The sequence below is a fragment of the Carcharhinus amblyrhynchos genome, unplaced genomic scaffold (assembly GCF_965287045.1).
Source record: "Carcharhinus amblyrhynchos unplaced genomic scaffold, sCarAmb.v2.hapA chromosome_323, whole genome shotgun sequence".
Lineage (NCBI taxonomy): Eukaryota > Metazoa > Chordata > Chondrichthyes > Carcharhiniformes > Carcharhinidae > Carcharhinus > Carcharhinus amblyrhynchos.
This window is the reverse complement of record NW_027650063.1, coordinates 162914-184361: the sequence shown is the minus strand read 5'-3', so window position 1 is coordinate 184361 and position 21448 is coordinate 162914. Positions and strand designations below refer to the sequence as shown.

General features: G+C 50.1%; 1 protein-coding gene across 1 annotated transcript; it reads left to right on the top strand.

Annotated features, from left to right (window-relative positions):
- Positions 1 to 645: 645 nt before the first annotated feature.
- On the top strand, positions 646 to 16991 carry LOC145339098 (TNF receptor-associated factor 2-like; the record flags this gene model as incomplete). Its single annotated transcript, XM_080183531.1, has 7 exons — positions 646 to 724; positions 2958 to 3056; positions 4619 to 4690; positions 7457 to 7786; positions 10722 to 10899; positions 13378 to 13526; positions 14571 to 16991. Coding segments are annotated over 7 exons (1123 nt in total), but the record flags the coding sequence as incomplete, so codon positions are not given.
- Positions 16992 to 21448: the final 4457 nt, after the last annotated feature.

The window sequence follows — 21448 nt, the reverse complement described above, 5'->3', positions numbered from 1 at the left end:
TGTGTGTGTGAGTGGTGTGTGTGTGTGTGTGTATTAGTGGTGTATGTGTGTATTAGTGGTGTGTGTGTGTGGTGTCTGTGTGAGTCTGTGTGTGTGTGTATTAGTGGTGTGTGTCTTAATGGTGCGTGTGTGAGTGGTGTCTGTGTGTGTGTATTAGTGGTGTGTGTATTAATGGTGTGTGTATTAATGGTGTCTGTGTGAGTTGTGTGTGTGTGTGTGTGTGTGTGTGTACTGTGTGAGTGTGTGTGTGTGTATTAGTGGTGTGTGTATTAGTGGTGTGTGTATTAATGGTGTCTGTGTGAGGTGTGTGTGTGTGTACTGTGTGTGTGTGTGTGTGTGTATTAGTGGTGTGTCTGAGTGGTGTGTGTGTGTGTGTGTGTGTGTGTACTGTGTGAGTGTGTGTGTGTGTATTAGTGGTGTGTGTATTAATGGTGTCTGTGTGTGAGTGGTGTGTGTGTGTACTGTGTGTGTGTGTGTGTGAGTGGTGTGTGTGTGTGTGTGTGTATTATCTCTGGTGGTGATGGGACCTCTCAGTATTAGCTCTGACAGTCGAGCTGTTTATCGGTAGTTTTGCTGCGATCGCTGTTAGCCAGGCTGCTGCCTCCATGTTGCTGTGTTTAAATCAATCCCTTCTTTGGCCAACAGGAAGAAATCGCTGCCGTGTCCGTCCTGTCTGAAAGAGAATGAGAAAGTTGAGGATGGTTCGGTGGCCATGCTACAGAGGGTAGGCACGCAATGTTTCACTGCATACATCCACTGTCACAGGCTGCCGGTAGGTGCTGACATGGTGTTTCACACAACCATAGCATCCTGACTGTCCAGGAGACCATTCAGCCCATCAAGTCAGCACTGACTCTCCAAAAGAGCATTTCACCCAGGCCAATCCCCCACTCCACCCCACCCCAAAAACCCTGTGCGTTTGGCATGGCCAATCTACCTAAACTGCACCTCTTTGAAATGTGGAAGGAACCTCACATTGGGAAGCACAAATCTTCACAATCCATTATCTTACAAACTCATAGAAACACAGAAAACAGGAGCAGGAGGAGGCCATTTGGCCCTTCGAGCCTGCACTGCCATTCATTACGACCACGGCTGATCTTCGAAATCAGTGTCCTGATCCCCCCTATCTTTTCCACTTCCCATCCATTGACTCCGTCTACACTTCCTGCTGCGTCAGGAAAAGCAGCCGGTATAATTAAGGACCCCACACACCCCGGACATTCTCTCTTCCACCTTCTTCCGTCGGGAAAAAGATACGAAAGTCTGAGGTCCCGTACCGACCGACTCAAGAACAGCTTCTTCCCTGCTGCTGTCAGACTTTTGAATGGACCTACCTCGCATTAAGTTGATCTTTCTCTACACCCTCGCTGTGACTGTAACACTACATTCTGCACCCTCTCCTTTCCTTCTCTATGAACAGTATGCTTTGCCTGTGTAGCACTCAAGAAACAATACTTTTCACTGTATCCCGATACGTGTGACAATAATAAATCAAATCAAAATTAAATCAGATTGTATCTGACTGTTCCTTGAAAACAGGCAATGTTTTGGCTTCAGCTATTTTCTATGGGAGTGAATTCCACACGTTCCCCACTCCCTGGGTGAAGGAATGTCTCCTCATCTCTGTCCTAAATGCTTTACCCTGAATCCTCCAGCTGTGATCCCTGGTTCTGGACTCCCTTGCTATAGGACACACCCTCCCTGCATCTCCCCTGTCTAGACATGTTAGAATTCTGTAAGTCTCTGTGAGATTTCTGCCTCCCCGCCCCCGCCCCCACCCCGCCCCACCATTCGTCTGAACTCCACTGAAAACGATCCTAACTGACTCAATCTCTCCTCATGTATCAGTCCCGCCATCCCAGGAATCAGCCTGGTAAACCTTCACTGCATTCCTCCAGAGCAAGAACATCCTTCCTCAGTCAAGGGAGTTCACTCAATGGGAAATATCAGGGAATATTTATATAGATGATCTGGAGGAGGGAACCGAGTGTAGGGTGTCGAAATTTGCTGATGACACCAAGATTGGGGGAAAGGCAAATTGTGCGGAGGGTGTGGAGAGTCTGCAGAAGGATCTAGATAGGCTGGGCGAATGGGCCAGGAAATGGCAAATGGAATTTAATGTTGGCAAGTGCGAGGTGGTCCACTTTGGTAGGAAGAATGGTAGGAAGGACTATTACTTACGGGGCGAAAAACTGCAGCAGGCGACGGTGCAGAGGGACCTCGGGGTCCTTGTGCATGAGTCGCAAAAACCCAGCTTGCAGGTGCAGCAGGTGGTCAGGAAGGCAAATGGGATGCTGGCCTTCATAGCGAGGGGGATTGAATATAAAAGTAGGGAGGTCTTGCTGCAGCTGTATAGGGCATTGGTGAGGCCGCAGCTGGAGTACTGTGTGCAGTTTTGGGCGCCGCACCTGCGCAAAGATATTTTGGCCTTGGAGGGAGTGCAGAGGAGGTTTACTAGGCTGATACCGGAGTTGAGGGGGTTGAGCTATGAGGAGAGGCTGAATAAACTGGGCTTGTACTCGTTAGAGTTTAGAAGAATGAGGGGAGATCTCATTGAGACATATAAGATGATGAATGGGATGGATAGGATAGAGGTGGAGAGACTCTTCCCGCTCAGAAAGGACAGTAGGACTAGGGGGCACAGCCTCAAGATAAAGGGGGGGCGGTTTAGAACGGAGTTGAGGAGGAACTTCTTCACTCAAAGGGTGGTGAATCTCTGGAATTCTCTGCCCGTTGAAGTGGTGGAGGCTGCCTCGCTAAATATTTTTAAGACGCGGGTTGATGGGTTTTTGATAGGAGAGGGGATTAAGGGTTATGGGGAGAGGGCGGGAAAGTGGAACTGAGCAGCGACAGATAAGCCATGATCTTATTGAATGGCGGGGCAGGCTCGAAGGGCTGGATGGCCTACTCCTGCTCCTATTTCTTATGTTCTTATGTTCTCTGTGTTCTGGCAGTGCTTCAAGGACAGGGCAATTGCAAAAGAGATTCTGAACCTCCAAGTGTTCTGTCAAAACCAGGGCTGTACGTGGTCTGGCCCATTGAGAGAGTTGGAGGTAAGCTATCGCCTGAGAGCGTGTTCTCATTCTCCTCTCCTTGAAGTTTTAGTTTGTTTCTTAGAGTCACAAGCAGGCTGATGTTAACGCCGCAATGAAGTTACTGTGAGAATCCCCTAGTCGCCACAGTCTGGCACCTGTTCGGGTACACTGAGGGAGAATTTAGCCAGTGCACCCTAACCAGCATGTCTTTTGGACGGTGGGAGGAAACCAGAGCACTCAGAGGAAACCCACACAGACACGGGGAGAATGTGCAAACTCCACACAGACAGTGACCTGAACCGGGAATGGAACCCGGGTCCCTGGCGCTGTGAGGCAGCAGCGCTAACCCACTGTGTCACCGGGAATGGAACCCGGGTCCCTGGCGCTGTGAGGCAGCAGCGCTAACCCACTGTGTCACCGGGAATGGAACCCGGGTCCCTGGCGCTGTGAGGCAGCAGCGCTAACCCACTGTGTCACCGGGAATGGAACCCGGGTCCCTGGCGCTGTGAGGCAGCAGCGCTAACCCACTGTGTCACCGGGAATGGAACCCGGGTCCCTGGCGCTGTGAGGCAGCAGCGCTAACCCACTGTGTCACCGGGAATGGAACCCGGGTCCCTGGCGCTGTGAGGCAGCAGCGCTAACCCACTGTGTCACCGGGAATGGAACCCGGGTCCCTGGCGCTGTGAGGCAGCAGCGCTAACCCACTGTGTCACCGGGAATGGAACCCGGGTCCCTGGCGCTGTGAGGCAGCAGCGCTAACCCACTGTGTCACCGGGAATGGAACCCGGGTCCCTGGCGCTGTGAGACAGCAGCGCTAACCCACTGTGTCACCGGGAATGGAACCCGGGTCCCTGGCGCTGTGAGGCAGCAGCGCTAACCCACTGTGTCACCGGGAATGGAACCCGGGTCCCTGGCGCTGTGAGGCAGCAGCGCTAACCCACTGTGTCACCGGGAATGGAACCCGGGTCCCTGGCGCTGTGAGGCAGCAGCGCTAACCCACTGTGTCACCAGGAATGGAACCCGGGTCCCTGGCACTGTGAGACAGCAGTGCTAACCCACTGTGTCACCAGGAATGGAACCCGGGTCCCTGGCACTGTGAGACAGCAGTGCTAACCCACTGTGTCACCGGGAATGGAACCCGGGTCCCTGGCGCTGTGAGACAGCAGTGCTAACCCACTGTGTCACTGGGAATGGAACCCGGGTCCCTGGCACTGTGAGACAGCAGTGCTAACCCACTGTGCCACCGGGAATGGAACCCGGGTCCCTGGCGCTGTGAGGCAGCAGCGCTAACCCACTGTGTCACCGGGAATGGAACCCGGGTCCCTGGGACTGTGAGGCAGCAGTGCTAACCGCCATGCCACCCCTGTGGTACAGTGGTTAGCACCGTCTGGACTCAGAAAGCAACACCGGGGTTGGTGGGGGGGGGTCGAAATCGCTGGGTTCTTGGCTCTGCCTGCACTAGGGGGGTTGTGGGGGTCACTGTTGTGGACGGCCGACAGGTGGAAGGTGAGGGGCAGAACGATCTTGTCCTTTATCTGAATTTGAATTTGTGATCGCAGGCTTGGTTCTTGTTGTTACAGGAGAAACACAAGGCAGCTTGCGAGCAGAAGCTACTGAAATGCCCCTTCAGCGTGGTGGGCTGCACCGAGGTGGTGAGTCCCGTGGCGGTGCGAGGCTGGGTGCGAGCGCAGGTCAACCCAGGGTGGCGGGGGGAGGAAGGCGAGAAGGTGCACTCATGTAGCGCCTTGCGCAACCGTCCCAAAGCACTCCCCACCCGGTGAAGTGAAGCACGGTCACTGTGGCCCCGTAGGAAACCCGGCGGCCGAGTTGCGCACAGGAAGATCCCACGGGCAGCGATGTTGGTTGCGGGAGCAACGTTGGCACCAGGACGCCAGCGGGAAGGAGCCTCGCTCTTCCTCGAGGCACCGCCATCTGTCCTTTTCAGGTCCAGAGTTAGCACAGTCTGTAGCGAAGGGGGCTCCCCTTACAAGGTTCAACCCAGGGGACATTAAACTGTGCCCCCCACCCCCCCCCGCCGAGCTGTGGTAGAGTCATACACCGAAATTCTGTCACCCTGCCCACCACAGATTCGGAGCAGGATAGGGGTCAGGCAGTGGAAATATCCGTTGATTTCAGGCAGGAATTTCCTGTCTAGCTCAAGCGAGGACATAAAATCCCACCCATGGGGTTTTACAGCAGAGGAAGAGGCCCTTTGGCCCATCCCGTAAGCCCAGCCATCAAGCCCCTATCCATTTTAATCCTATTATCCAGCACCTGTACGCTATGGTGTTTCAAGTGTTCATCTAAATGCTTCTTAAATCATAAAATCCCTGCAGTACAGAAAGAGGCCATTCGGCCCACCGAGTCTGCACCGACCACAATCCCACCCAGGCCCTACCCCCATATTTCTACATATTTACCCACTAACCTACCCTTCTCAGGGCACTGAGGGGCAATTTTTTAAGCATAGCCAATCAACCTAACCCGCACATCTTTGGACTGTGGGAGGAAACCGGAGGAAACCCACGCAGACACGAGGAGAATGTGCAAACTCCACACAGACAGTGACCCGAGCCGGGGATCGAACCCAGGACCCTGGAGCTGGGAAGCAGCCGTGCTAACCCACTGTGCCACCGTGCTGCCCAAATGTTGCCAGGCCTTGAATGCGTAGCTGTGGGAAGAGATCGGAGAGGTTGGGGTTATTTTCCCTTTGAACAAAGAAGGCTGAGGGCTGACTTGACAGAAGTGTACAAAATCCCGAGGGGAAGAGATAGAGTGGACAGGATAAAATCATTTCCCTTGGTGGGGAATTCTAGATGTGGAGATGCTGGCGTTGGATTGGGATAAACACAGTAAGAAGTCTCACAACACAACAAATAAACCTGTTGGACTTTAACCTGGTGCTGTGAGACTCTTACAGAGAATTCTAGAACCAGGGGGCATAGATTTAAGATGGGAAGGGACATGAGGAAGACTTTTTTTACGCAGGAGGTGGTGAGTGCCTGGAATTGACTGCCCAGAGATCCGAAACCCTTTTTAAAAAGTATCTGGATCTACCCCTTAAACCACAGGGCTGTGGGCCAGTAGCTGTGATTAGAAAGAGGACCTGTGTGTCTTGGGTCAGTATGGACCTGATAGATCGAATGGCCTGCTTCGGTGTGGTATAATTTTCTGGTTCTATTCCTCCACTGTGTTACCATAGCCCCATAATACAGGGAAGCGATGGCCTAGTGGGATTATCACTAGACTATTAATCCAGAAACTCAGCTAATGTTCTGGGGACCCGGGTTCGAATCCCACCACGGCAGATGGTGGAATTTGAATTCGATAAAAAAAATCTGGAATTAAGGATCTACTGATGGCCCATTGTTGGAAAAACCCATCTGGTCACTAATGTCCCTTTAGGAAAGGAAATCTGCCGTCCTTTCCTGGTCTGGCCTACATGTGACTCCAGAGCCATGTGGTTGACTCTCAAAGGGACTGGAGTATGAAAGTAGACGTGTGTTGCTGTAATTGTACAGGGTGTCGGTGAGACCACGTCTGGAGTACTGTGTCCAGTTGTGGTCTCCTTATTTGAGGAAGGATGTGGTGATGTTGGAGGCAGTTCAGAGGGAGGTTCACCAGACTGATTCCGGGGATGAAAGAGTTGACGCACGAGGAGAGGTTAAACAGTTTGGCCTTGTACTCGCTGGGGTTTAGAAGGATGAGGTGGGATCTGATCGAGGGATATTAAAGGGATTGATAGAGTAAACGTAGGCCAAATATTTCCCTGTGTGGGGCAATCTCCAGCAAGAGGTCACAGGCTGAGAGGTGGTAGATTTAAAACTGAGACTTGGAGGAACTACTTCTCACAGAGGGTGGTGAATTTGTGGAACTCCCATAGCTCGGAGGAATCTGAATCATTGAATGGTTTCTAGATGGAGATAGATATATTTCTGATTAAAAAACGGGGATGAGGGGAGATGGGGAACTTTGATTTGATTTATTATTGTCACATGTATTAGGACATAGTGAGAAGTATTATTTCTTGTGCACTACACAAAGCATGGAGAAGGAAAGGAGAGGGTGCAGAATGTAGTGTTACAGTCACAGCGAGGGTGTAGAGAAAGATCAGCTTAATGCGAGGTAGGTCCATTCAAAAGTCTGACAGCAGCAGGGAAGAAGCTGTTCTTGAGTCGGTCGGTACGGGACTTTTGTATCTTTTTCCCGATGGAAGAAGGTGGAAGAGAGAATGTCCGGGGTGCGTGGGGTCCTTAATTATACCGGCTGCTTTTCCCCGAGGCAGCAGGAAGTGTAGACAGAGTCAGTGGATGGGATCAGGGAGAGATCAGCCATGATGTGATTAAATTGTGGAGCAGGTTTGACTGGGATTGCTACCTTTTGCTCCTAATTCCTTTTGTTCCTCGGTGTCTCTACAGATCTCCAGCCACAAGATCCACGAACATAAGCAAGCCTGCCTGCAGCACCACCTGGACTGCGTGCTGAGGTGTCTGCGGGGCCTGGTAAAACAGGCTTGTGTGTCAAGCGAAGGCCTGGCGGAGACGGGCGAGGCGAAGGTGCCCCAGGGGGATGGGGGCAAGGTCTCGCGGGGAGACGGGGCAGTGGAGGAGCTGAGGGCGAAAATCCAGACCTTTGAGAACATTGTCACCGTGCTAAACCGTGAAGTGGGGGAGACGCTGAACACCATGCTGGCACAGGGGAGGTCGCTGAAGGAGCAGGAGGGGGTCATGGCACAGCTGAAGAGCAAGGTAAATATTTATTCAGGGGCAGGGGCGGCCAAACAAACACCGCGGTGTGGCAGACTCCATTTTATTCATGTCAGCCATCTTGTGAGCAGTAAAAATGTGAGGGGGCGTATGTTAATATGATGCAGCAGCCAGGAGGCCATTTGGTCCATCGTGTGCCTGTACTAGCTCTTTAGCGTCCAGCCCACTCACCTTCCCTGTCTCTCTGTCCCCAAAATCCAGCATTCTTTCCTCGTCTGCTGCCTCCCCACCCATCTCTGCCCACCCCACACCCATCTCTGCCCACCCCATACCCCCACCCCCACCCATCTCTGCCCACACCCCCACCCATCTCTGCCCACCCCACACCCATCTCTGCCCACCCCATACCCCCACCCCCACCCATCTCTGCCCACACCCCCACCCATCTCTGCCCACCCCACACCCATCTCTGCCCACCCCATACCCCCACCCCCACCCATCTCTGCCCACACCCCCACCCATCTCTGCCCACCCCACACCCATCTCTGCCCACCCCATACCCCCACCCCCACCCATCTCTGCCCACCCCACACCCATCTCTGCCCACACCTTCCATCCATGTTGCCAACAACACACTCCAGTTACTTCTCCAGAGAAGGTTCACCAGGTCGATCCCAGATACGGAAGGATTTTCTTATGAGGGGAGGTTGAGGGGAGGCGATGGCCCAGTGGCGTTATCGCTAGATTATTAATCCAGCAACTCCACTAATGTTCTGGGGGACCCGGGTTCGAATCCTGCCAAGGCAAATGGTGGAATTGGAATTCAATAAAACAATTTCAATAAAACAATCTGGAATTGAGAATCTACTGATGGCCCATTGTCGGAAGAAGCCATCTGGTTCACTATTGTTGGCACAGTGGTTAACACGGCTACCTCACTGCACCAAGGACCCTGTATAGTGCACAAGAAATAATACTTTTCACTGCGTCTCAATACATGTGACAATAATAAATCAAATGAGATTCATTCTAACTAACTGTTGTTTGTAATATATATATAAATGATTTGGAGGAGTACGTAGGTGGTCTGATTAGTAAATTTGCAGATGATACAAAAATTGGGGGAGTAGCGGATAGTGAGGAGGATTGTCAGAGGATACAGCAGGATATAAATCAACTGGAGACCTGGGCCAAAAGGTGGCAGATGGAATTTAACCCGGAGAAATGTGAGATGATGTGATTTGGAAGGTCTACTGCAGAAAGAAAGTGTACAGTAAATGATAGAGCCCTTAGAAATATTAACATACAGAGGGATCTGGGCGTGCAGACTCACTGTTCCCTGAAGGTGGCAACTCAGCTGGGCAAGGTGGTGAAGAAGGGGTTTGGCATGCTGGGCTGGGATAGAAGGAAATTTGGCCGATTGGACAAGTAAGTGGCTATCTCATAGAAGACAGAGGGTGGTGGTAGAGGGCAAATTTTCAGACTGGAGGCCGGTTACCAGCAATGGCATTGAGTAGAGGAATTGGAAAATCATCTTGCAGCTGTATAAGACTTTGGTTAGGCCGCATTTGGAGTATTGTGTACAATTCTGGTCACCACATTATTGGAAGGACGTTGAAACATTGGAAAGGGTGCAGAAGAGATTCCCCAGGATGGTGCCTGGTTTGGAGGATATGGATTATGAAGAAAGGTTGAACGAACTTGGATTGTTTTCATTGGAGTGTCGGAGGATGAGGGGGGAGCTGATAGAGGTTTACAAGATTATGACAGGCTTGGATAGAGTGGATAGTCAGAGTCTTTGTCCCAGGCTCGAAGGGTCAATTACTGGGGGGTAGAGGTTGAGAGTGAGAGGGGGCACAGTTTAAAAGAGATGTAAAGGGGCAGGTTTCTCACACAGAGAGTGGGGGATGCCTGGAACGCGCTGCCGGAGGGAGGTGATGGAAGCAGGTTCTATAACAACATTCAAGAGGGATCTGGATAGATACATGAATAGGGAGGGAATAGAGGGGTATGGACCATGTAGAGGCAAGAAAATATTAGAGAGGCATCTGGGTCAGCACAGACTTGGTGGGCCGAAGGGCCTGTCTCTGAGCTGTGCTGTTCTAAGTGATGTGGTGCAAGTTGGTAGTGAGGGGATAACGGGGCCTCCTCTCCCTTGGACAGAGGCACCAAGAGGTCGGGGTGGGGGGAGCGGTAGGAACTTATAAAATTCTAACAGGGTCAGACAGGGTGGATTCAGGAAGGATGTTCCCGATGGTGGGGGGGATCCAGAACTAGGGGGTCAGAGTTTGAGGGTAAGGGGTAAACTTTTTAGGATTGAGGTGAGGAGAAATCTCTTCACCCAGAGGGTGGGGAATGTGTGGGATTCACTCCCACAGAAAGTAGCTGATCAAAGAACAAGGAAAATTCCAGCACAGGAACAGGCCCTTCGGCCCCTCCAAGCCTGCACCGACCATGCTGCCCCCGACTGAACTAAAACCCCCTACCCTTCCGGGGACCATATCCCTCTATTCCCATCCTATTCATGGATTTGTCAAAACTCCCCTTAAAACTCACTATCATATCCGCTTCCACTACCTCCCCCGGCAGCTAGTTCCAGGCACCCACCACCCTCTGTGTAAAAGATCTGCCTCGTACATCTCCTTTAAACCTTGCCCCTCGCACCTTAAACCTGTGCCCCCCCGCGTAATTGACTCTTCCACCCTGGGGGAGAAAGCTTCTGACTGTCAAATAGGCCAAAACATTGTGTGATTTCAAGAAGAAATTAGATATAGCTCTTGGGGCTAAAGGGATTGAGAGATATAGAGGGGGGAAGGAGGGATCAGGATATTGAATTTGATGGTCATCCATGATCAGAATGAATGGTGGAACAGACTGGAAGGGCTGAATGGCCTCCTCCTATTTGTAGTTTCCACGGTAACCGGCTGTGATGGTTAAATTGCGACACCTCCTCACTGCGACCTCTTTACTTCCCCAGATACAGCAACATGAGAACTCGATCTGCCTCAAGGACTTGGCCATAGCCGACCTCCAGCTACGTCTGGAAATCCTGGAGCACACCTCGTACGATGGCACGCTCGTCTGGCGTATCGCCGACTTCACTCACAAGATGCAGGACGCCATTGACGGACGGGTTCCCTCCATCTTCTCCCCGCGTAAGTCCTCGCGAGCGGTTCACCCAGACCGATTCCTGGGAGGGTGGGAACCCTCCGACCAGGAGGGAGGGGATGAGGAGGCAGGGTCTGGAGTTTCAGAGAATGAGTGGTGATCTTACTGAAGAGTACAAAACTCCTACAGTGCCTGGCAGGGTGGACACAGGAGTGATGTCCTGTCCTATCACCACCCCCCCCAACATCCAACAACCGTGGGTGTGGAAGGGGGAGGTGGGGCTGAGAACCAATCTCAAGACACATGGTCTGCCATTTAAGATTGGGATGAGAAGGGATTTCTTCACAAGGCCCAGCCATCTTCAGCTGCTTCATCAATCACCTTCCCTCCATCATAAGATCAGAGTGGGGATGTTCGCCGATGACAGCACAATATTCAACACCATTCGCAACTCCTCACATACTGAGAAAAATACAAAGATGTGTAGGTTAGGGTGGATTGGCCATGCTAAATTGTCCCTTAGTGTCCAAAGATGTGTAGGTTAGGGTGGATTGGCCATGCTAAATTGTCCCTTAGTGTCCAAAGATGTGTAGGTTAGGGTGGATTGGCCATGCTAAATTGTCCCCTTAGTGTCCAAAGATGTGCAGGTTAGGGTGGATTGGCCATGCTAAATTGTCCCTTAGTGTCCAAAGATGTGTAGGTTAGGGTGGATTGGCCATGCTAAATTGTCCCCTTAGTGTCCAAAGATGTGTAGGTTAGGGTGGATTGGCCGTGCTAAATTGTCCCTTAGTGTCCAAAGATGTGTAGGTTAGGGTGGATTGGCCATGCTAAATTGTCCCCTTAGTGTCCAAAGATGTGTAGGTTAGGGTGGATTGGCCGTGCTAAATTGTCCCTTAGTGTCCAAAGATGTGTAGGTTAGGGTGGATTGGCCATGCTAAATTGTCCCCTTAGTGTCCAAAGATGTGCAGGTTAGGGTGGATTGGCTATGCTAAATTACCCCTTAGTGTCCAAAGATGTGCAGGTTAGGGGGATTGGCCATGCTAAATTGTCCCCTTAGTGTCCAAAGATGTGCAGGTTAGGGTGGATTGGCCATGCTAAATTGTCCCTTAGTGTCCAAAGATGTGCAGGTTAGGGTGGATTGGCTATGCTAAATTACCCCTTAGTGTCCAAAGATGTGTAGGTTAGGGTGGATTGGCCATGCTAAATTGTCCCTTAGTGTCCAAAGATGTGCAGGTTAGGGTGGATTGGCCATGCTAAATTGCCTCTTAGTGTAAGGGAGGTTAGTAAGGTAAATATGTAGGGATAAGGCTTGGGTGAGATTGTTATCAGTATAAACCCGATGGGCTGAATGGCCTCTTTCTGCAGTACAGGGATTCTGTGATTCCTTTAGAGTGATATTTCGCATTCTCTCTCTGTGCTCTTCCTATCAAAATGCATCAGCTCACACTTCTCCAAATTGAACTTCATCGGTCCTTTTTGAAGTTTTACACTGCCTTCTTTTGCCCGGAACACCTTACACCCTTTCACTTTCAATCAACGAGCTTTATTCCCTCTCTATGGGGCAATGTCCTGTGCTATAAGCCCTTTGCTCAGTTTCTCAATGTTAGGGACCAGACCAGAAACTCGGAGATATTTTATGAAGTTAGCCTATGCCCTTAGTTTTATATTTGATTTTGGCAGTAGGGTGAGATTAAGGTGTTTCACACCAGGTATGATTCCAGTGAGCCACTAGGAAGTTTTTATCAAAACAAACTTTATTTAAGAACAAAAAGAACATATAATATACAACAAAAAGAATTCATATAAGTTTTTTACCAATTAAAATACTTAAAGTATAATTCTTATCAGCTAGCTATCACTGATGTTCCAGTTTTGCAACATCCCCCACACAGACATAAATCCCTTCTTTAGAACCATTTAACAAAGAATATCAAATATGCCTACACAGCTACTAGATTTCCAGTCTTTTAACATCTCAGGAGAGTGACCCACACAGGCATTTATCTTCAAATTCTCCTGCAACAACTTCCAGAGAGTAGAATCGCAGAGAAAGAGATTTATTTCCTGGCAAATTCCAGTCACCACTTCAGACGGAGCAAGAGATAGAGAGAAAATCTCTGCAGATCCCAAAAGCAGATTGTCTTGCATTCTCTCTCAAAGCCTAACTGTACCCAGTCAATTGACCTTGCCTGTAATCAAACCAAATCAAGCCCTATTCTGCAATATCCCGGGGGAAGCTCACGATAACAGAACCTTCAGATTAAAATGATCAATTATGCTGCTGCAGCAACAACAGCTGTATACAGATAGGATGGTTCCAATAATAAAAGCAAAACAAAACCTGCACAAATAAACATGAAAAAATACCTTTCTTAAAGGCATGGTATCATCACAAAATGACAAAGGGTCAAAGTGTAATGATGGGTCATTTAGGCCAAAGGTATTAAGCTTACTATTGGTGTGACAGTGTATCTGAGTGTAATTCTGGATGGAGTATTTACTGCTCACCTTTCTCCCCCTTCCAGCATTCTTCACATCTTACAGTGGATACATGCTCTGCTTGCGGCTGTACTTGAATGGTGATGGAGTAGGAGCGAACACCCACCTCTCCCTCTTCCTGGTCATAATGAAGGGGAAATACGATGCCATTCTGGAATGGCCATTCAGCAAGAAGGTAATCAGCCCAACTCGACAATACAATAATTCTCAATGTGCGGAGTCTGCACGTTCTCCCCGTGTCTGCATGGGTTTCCTCCCATAGTCCAAAGATGTGCAGGTTAGGGTGGATTGGCCATGCTAAATTGTCCCTTAGTGTCCAAAGATGTGTAGGTTAGGGTGGATTGGCCATGCTAAATTGTCCCTTAATGTCCAAAGATGTGTAGGTTAGGGTGGATTGGCCATGCTAAATTGTCCCTTAGTGTCCAAAGATGTGTAGGTTAGGGTGGATTGGCCATGCTAAATTGTCCCTTAATGTCCAAAGATGTGTAGGTTAGGGTGGATTGGCCATGCTAAATTGTCCCTTAGTGTCCAAAGATGTGTAGGTTAGCTCTGGGAAATGTGTGGGGTTACGGGGATAGGGCAGGGGAGAGGCCCGGGATGAGAAGACTGTGCCTGGGATGGGGTCACAATCTCAGGACACAGACTGAGATAAGGGGAAATTTCTTCACTCAGAGCGTTTGGAATTCCCTCCCAGAGAAAGCTGCGAGGCCAAGTCACGTGGAAGTAGACAGATTTCCAGACTCTGACGGTGTTAAGGGAAATGGAGAAAGTGCGGGAGAATGGGGTTGAGGATCAGCCGTGATCACATTGAATGACAGAGCAGGCTGGAAGGGCCTCCTGCTGCTCCTAGACCCTGTTTCTGATGTGGGTCACCGGTTAGCGATGGCCTCTGCGGCCCACGATCTAACTCGTGACGAGCCCCGCTCCCCCATCGCCGTGTTGTCAGCTGACCCCCTGTCTGGCAACACCCCAACCTCAAAATGTACATCCTGGTCTCCAAGGCCTCGCTCCCGAATCTCTCCTTCCCTCCAAGAACCATCCGGATATCCGGTGATCCTCCAATGCTGGCCTCCCGCTCATGGCCCATTTTGTTTGCTCCCCAACCCCCTGAAGGGGCAAGGGTGGGTGGGATGGGGGTCAGGGAGGGAGATTTTTCTGTCGAGAGAACAAACGAGATGACCTCTCTTTTCTTCCATTGACCCCCCCCCTCCCCTTCCAGGTGACCTTTCGACTGCTGGATCAGGGCGACAGACGTCACGACGTGGTGTCGGCTTTCAAACCAGATGTGAACTCCGCCTCCTTCCGCAGGCCCACCCACACCATGAACGTCGCCAGCGGCTGCCCAGAGTTCTTCCCCCTCGCCCAACTGCGCGCCAACTGGCACAATCACGTCTCCGATGATGTCATGTTCATCAAAGCCACCGTGGACCCCTGAGCAGGGCAGGGGTGTGTGGAGGGGATTGGGGGAGAAGACGGGTTACCGCGGAGACCCAGCTGTGGGCAGGATTGGGCGCTGCGGTTTTAAGCTTCGCCACAGCCAGGGGGTCGGTCCCTGTCCGCCCGCAGGCAGTTATAGTGCAAGGGTTTAAAGACACAATGGTCACCTCCTGTGGTCCTGACCCCGGTCCCTCTGTAACTTTCACAACCTCCAACTCTCCATGGCGGAGCTCAGAGTTATAGAGGTTTACAGCATAGGAACGAGGCCCTTCGGCCCAACTTGTCCTTGCTGCCCTGTTTAACCACTAAGCTAGTCCCAGTTTCCCATGTTTGGCCCATATCTCTCTATACCCATCTTACCCATGTAACTGTCTAAATGCTTTTTAAATTGTACCCGCCTCTACGACTACCTCTGGCAGCTTGTTCCAGACACTCACCGCCCTCTGTGTGAGAGAACTGCCCCTCTGGACCCTTTTGTATCTCTCCCCTTTCACCTTAAACCTGTACCCTCTAGTTTTAGACACCCCTATCTTTGGGAAAAGATATTGACTATCTAGCTGATCTGTACCCCTCATAAGACCAATGGACATAGGAGCAGAATTAGGCCACTCGGCCCATCGACTCTGTTCTGCCATTCAATTATGGCTGATATTTTTCTCATCCCCATTCTCCTGCCTTTTCCCCATAACCCCCGATCCCCTTATTAATCAGGAACCTATCTATCTCTGTCTTAAAGACACTCAATGACCCGGCCTCCACAGCCTTCTGCGGCAAAGAGTTCCACAGATTCCCCACTCTCTGGCTGAAGAAATTCCTCCTCATCTCTGTTTTAAAGGATTGTCCTTTTATCTTTTATAGACCTCTATAAGATCATCTCCTGAGCCCCCTACACGCCAGGGGAAAATAAAGTCCCAGTCTATCCAGCCTCTCCTTATAACTCAAACCATCAAGTCCCGGTAGCATCCTAGTAAATCTTTTCTGCACTCTTTCTAGTTTAATAATATCCTTTCTATAATAGGGTGACCAGAACTATTCTAAAGGTGGCCTTACAAATATCTTGTACAACTGCAACAAGACGTCCCAACTCCTGTATTCAATGTTCTGACCGATGAAACCAAGCATGCCAAATGCCTTCTTCACCACTCTGTCCACCTGTGACTCCACTTTCAAGGAGCTATGAACCTGTACCCCTGGATTTCTCTGTTCTATAATTCTCCCCAACGTCCTACCATTAACTGAGTAACTGAGTCCTGCCCTGGTTCGATCGACCAAAATGCATCACCTCGCATCGATCGAAATTAAACTCCATCTGCCATTCGTCAGCCTACTGGCCCAATTGATCAAGATGTGGAGGATCTATTTCTCACAGAGGGTGATGAATTTGTGGAACTCACTGCCCTATAGCACAGTGGAACCTGAATCATTGAATGGTTTCAACAAGGAGACAGATATATTTCTGATAAAAATTGGTTAAAGGGAGATGGGGAACAGGCGGGGAGATGGATTTGAGACCAGGGAGAGATCAGCCAGATGTGAGCCTCAGTATCAGAGCAATGTAGATAGAATTTCTTCAACATGACTGAACTTCTTAGATAGAATAAAGGAAGGGGGGGTGTTGGGCCAAGGTGGGAGAAAACCGATGTGGAGCATTGTGTCTGAGTTGTAATTCTGTAGTACGGTTCCACGTAACCCCGACCTTCACCCCCATAGGGCAGGGACAGGCCCCAACTTCAGGCTTCCCTCCACTCAGTCCCAAACGGTTTGTGGGGGAGGCAGGCCACTTGTGGAGGTCATGGCAGCCAAGAGAGCACGGCAGTCCGTGTCACCACTGGTTGTCCCACTCCGGAGAGGCAAACTCAAATTAAAAAGTTAAAGTTTGTTCATTAGTCACAAGTAAGGCTTACATTAGCACTGCAATGAAGTTACTGCAAAATTCCCCAAATCCCACCATGGGCGGGACCTGTGATTTGAATGTGGTGAATTACACCAATCCCCGACCCCCCGGCCCCTTTGAAAAGTTGGTGTTGCCAAGGGCCACCGTCAAAGCTAACGGAACATGGCCAAAAACCTGTTTCACCCATGTCCTGCAGGGAAGGAAATCTGCTGTCCTTACCCGGTCTGGCCTACATGTGACTCCAGAGCCACAATGTGGTCAACTCTTAAAATGGCCTTGAAAACCAATCATTTTCTGAAGGGAGATGAGGGAGGGAGGGGTGGGTGGTGTCCACACACACACCACACAAATTAACAGGATGTGCCCTGCAAAAGGACCAGCCAGCCCTGGTACCTGGGAACAACAGATGGGCCGAGTGGCCTCAGAGACCGAAGGTGCCCGGACTGTGTGGAAAAGGCTGGAGGAGGAGTGAGAGAGAACCTCAGTCCCTGATTAGTGGCTTCCCTCCTCCTCCTCTTCCCCTCGTAAAGGCAGAATAGGACAGCCAAAGGCCCTCCCCAGCAGAGCTAGGGTGACCGAAGTTAGTCACCAAGGGACGGGTGGAAAGGTTTGTGTTGTTCAAAGAAGGTAAATGGATGTTGGCCGTCATAGCGAGAGGATTTGAGTATAGGGATAGGGATGTTTTGCTGCAATTGTACAGGGCGTTGGTGAGGCCACACCAGGAGAATTGTGTACAGTTTTGGTCTCCTTGTCTGAGGAAGGATGTTCCTTGCTATAGAGGGAGCACAGTGAGGGTTTACCAGGCTGATTCCTGGGATGGCAGGTCTGTCATAGGAGGAGAGACTGAGTGGGTTAGGATTATATTCACTGGAGTTTAGAAGAGTGAGAGGGGGATCTGATAGAAACTTATAAAATTCTAACAGGGTTAGACAGGGTAGATTCAGAAAGAATGTTCCCGATGGTGGGGGGGGGATCCAGAACTAGGGGGTCAGAGTTTGAGGATAAGGGATAAACCTTTTAGAACTGAGATGAGGAGAAATTTCTTCACCCAGAGGGTGGGGAATGGGTGGAATTCACTCCCACAGAAAGTAGTCGAGGCCAAAATGTTTTCAAGAAGGAATTAGATATAGATCTTGGGGTTAAAGGGATCGAGGAATGGGGGGGGAAGGGGGGGGGGGTCAGGATATTGAATTAGATGATCATCCATGGTCATAATGAATGACGGAGCAGGTTGGAAGGGCTGAATGGCCTCCTCCTGCTTCCAGTTTCTATGTTTCATCTTTCGCTCGAGTTGATACTGACACCACCATGTTGGCAATGAGTTAAGGCACATTTTTTAGTTTCAGTGTTGGGAACCTGAGCTTGTGACCAAAAGGAGTCCCTTCACCCACGAGAGTGGCAGATGGCAACATCATACCCAGCACTCCACCTCCAATCCACCCCGCTGTACTATCTCCAGGAATGCTGGGGGGGGTGCGGGCTGGGACTAGTGGAGTCAATGTTTCTCTAATTTAACTAACTATGGCGTTGGTTTTGATGTTCCAGTTCAAAGAACTCAATCAGCTAAAACACTAATGGTTGTTATTTAACCCTGAAAAAAGTTAATTATTTTATATACCGACATGTAATAAACCCATTATCAACATGACACCAACAGAACATCTGGTCATTATTGCTGTGTGCGAGAGGTTACTGGGCAAAATCCAACATCTAAAGATGTGTAGGTTAGGTGGATTGGCCGTGCTGAATTGACCCTTCGTTTCCTCGGGTGGATGTAGCTGTTACTGGAGGAGGGATGACTGAGGTAGATTCCTCACTCAGAGAGTGGTTGGGGTGTGGAATAGACTGCCTGCTGTGATAGTGGGACACTTTAGGAACTTTCAAGCGGTTATTGGATAGGCACATGGAGCACACCAGAATGATAGGGAGTGGGATAGACTGATCTTGGGTTCGGACATAGCTCAGCACAACATCGAGGGCCAAGGGGCCTGTACTGTGCTGTAATGTTCTATATCAGGGGGACTAGCAAGCGTTATGGGGATAGGTTACTGGGTGGGACTGTGGTCAGTGCAGGCTCGATGGGCCAAATGGCCTCCCACTGCACTGTAGGAATTCTATGATACGATGAAAATTGTCTCCCACGTCCATGGCATAACAAGTGATTACACTTTAGATATACTTCATTGAATTTAGGTTGTTTTGTGGTCATGAGGTTTTTTTTAAAAATTCATTAATATGATGTGGGCATTGCTGACTAGACCAGCACTCGTTACCCATTCCTAATTGCCCCTTGAGAAGGTGGTGGGTGAGCTGCCTTCTTGAACCCCCTGCAGTCCCTGAGGTGTAGGTACACCCACAGTGCTGTCAGGGAGGGAACTCCAGGATTTTGACCCAGTGACCGAAGGCGCATCCGATATATTTCCCAGTCGGGATGGTGAGTGACTCGGAGGGGAACCTCCAGGTGGGGGTGGTCCCCAGGTATCTGCTGCCCTTGTCCTTCTAGATGGAAGCGGGGTGTGGGTTTGGAAGGTGCTGCCTAAGGAGCCTTGGTGAGTCACTGCGGGGTATCTTGTAGATGGTACACACGGCTGCGTGGGTGGTGGAGGGAGTGAGTGTTTGTGGGTGGGGTAGCAATCCAGCCGGGCTACTCTCAGCTGTTTCAAAGAGCCACCACCAGTATGATGGGCCAAATAGCCTCCATCATATACAGAGTGGTTTTATTTTGGGTTTGTAGTCTCATTCTCCCCTAGTACAGCATTCAGATTATGTTGTCATGCATTCACACCCTCTTGTCACACAACTTTAGTCTCCGCATTACCAACCCTTTCAGGAACGTACAAGCAGGAGGAGGCCATTCAGCCCATCGAGCACACTCCACCATTCAATAATGATCATGGGTGATTTAATGCCTTTATCCCCATAACACTTTTCCTTTTCTACGGATTAGAAATCTATCAATCTCTAAATATACTCAATGTCTGAGCTCCCACTGCCTTCTGGATAGACAAAGGTTCACCAACTTCTGTGTAAATTCTCCACCTCCGTCCCAAGCCGGTTCCCCCTTATTTTGAAACTGCGTCCCCTGATGTTAGACTCCCCAACCAGTGGGGAACATCTTCCCGGCCTCTTCCCTGTCCATTCCTTTGTGGGTTCCAGTGAGATCACCTCTCATTCTCTGAAACTCTAGCGAATACAGGTCCAGTTTGTCCAATCTGTATTCAGAAGACAGTCCCCACCGTCCTGAGTACAATCTGATGAACCTTCATTGCACTCCCTCTGTGGCAATACCAACCCCTCTGAGGTTAGGGGACCAAAACTGCTCACACTACTCCAGGTGTGGTTGAATCAATCTCCTAGAGAATTGGAGCAAGACCTCACTACTCCTGTATTCAGATCCTCTTGCGATAAAGGCGAACACTCCATTAGCCTTCCTCATAGTTTGCTGCACCTGCACGTTACGGCGAATGGACAAGGACACCCAGGTCCCTCTGTACATTGACTCTTTCTAATTATTTACTGTTCAGGAAATACCCTGCACATTTGTTCCTTCTAACACAATGGATATCCTCAGGACTAGTTCAGTGGACGGCATGGATAAGATGGGCCAAAGGACCTGTTTCCTCTGTGACCTCATATTTTTCCACGATATTCCATCTGCCATGTTCTTGAACACTCACTAAGTCTGTCCAAATCCTCCTGTAGGCGCTTCACATTTTTCCCCTCACAACGCACATTCCTGTCTAGTTTTGCCTCATCCATACACTTGGAAATATTACATTTGGGGCCCCACGTCCCAGCGGCTGTGGCCCAAGCACTGATCCTTGTGCTATCCCACTAATCCCACCCTCCAGTCCTTGCCTCATATTTCTGGAGGTTTCACGGGAATTAGAAGCAGGAGTAGGCAATTGGGCCCTTCAGACCTGCCCCACCATCCTGGCTGATCTATTCCAGCCTTAAATCCTGTTCCATTTCCCCAAGGCCCTCTGCTCCTCGATCTATCAAATATTTATCCACCTCCCACTTCTAATGATCCAGCCTCCACCAGGCAGAGGATTCCAGAGGTTCACCACACTCCGCGAGAAGAGATTTCCAGGCACCTCAATTTGAAACATAAGAACATAAGAACATAAGAAATAGGAGCAGGAGTAGGCCATCTAGCCCTTTGAGCCTGCCCTGCCATTCAATAAGATCATGGCTGATCTGTCGTGGCTCAGTTCCACTTTCCGGCCCTCTCCCCATAACCCTTAATCCCCTCGCTTATCAAGAACCCATCAACCCGCGTCTTGAAAATATTTAGCGAGGCAGCCTCCACCACTTCAACGGGCAGAGAATTCCAGAGATTCACCACCCTTTGAGTGAAGAAGTTCCTCCTCAACTCCGTTCTAAAACGCCCCCCCTTTATCTTGAGGCTGTGCCCCCTAGTCCTACTGTCTTTTTTGAGCGGGAAGAGTCTCTCCACCTCTATCCTATCCATCCCATTCATCATCTTATATGTCTCAATGAGATCTCCCCTCATTCTTCTAAACTCCAACGAGTACAAGCCTAGTTTATTCAGCCTCTCCTCATAGCTCAACCCCCTCAACTCCGGTATCAGCCTAGTAAACCTCCTCTGCACTCCCTCCAAGGCCAAAATATCTTTGCGCAGGTGCGGCGCCCAAAACTGCACACAGTACTCCAGCTGCGGCCTCACCAATGCCCTATACAGCCGCAGCAAGACCTCCCTACTTTTATATTCAATCCCCCTCGCTATGAAGGCCAGCATCCCA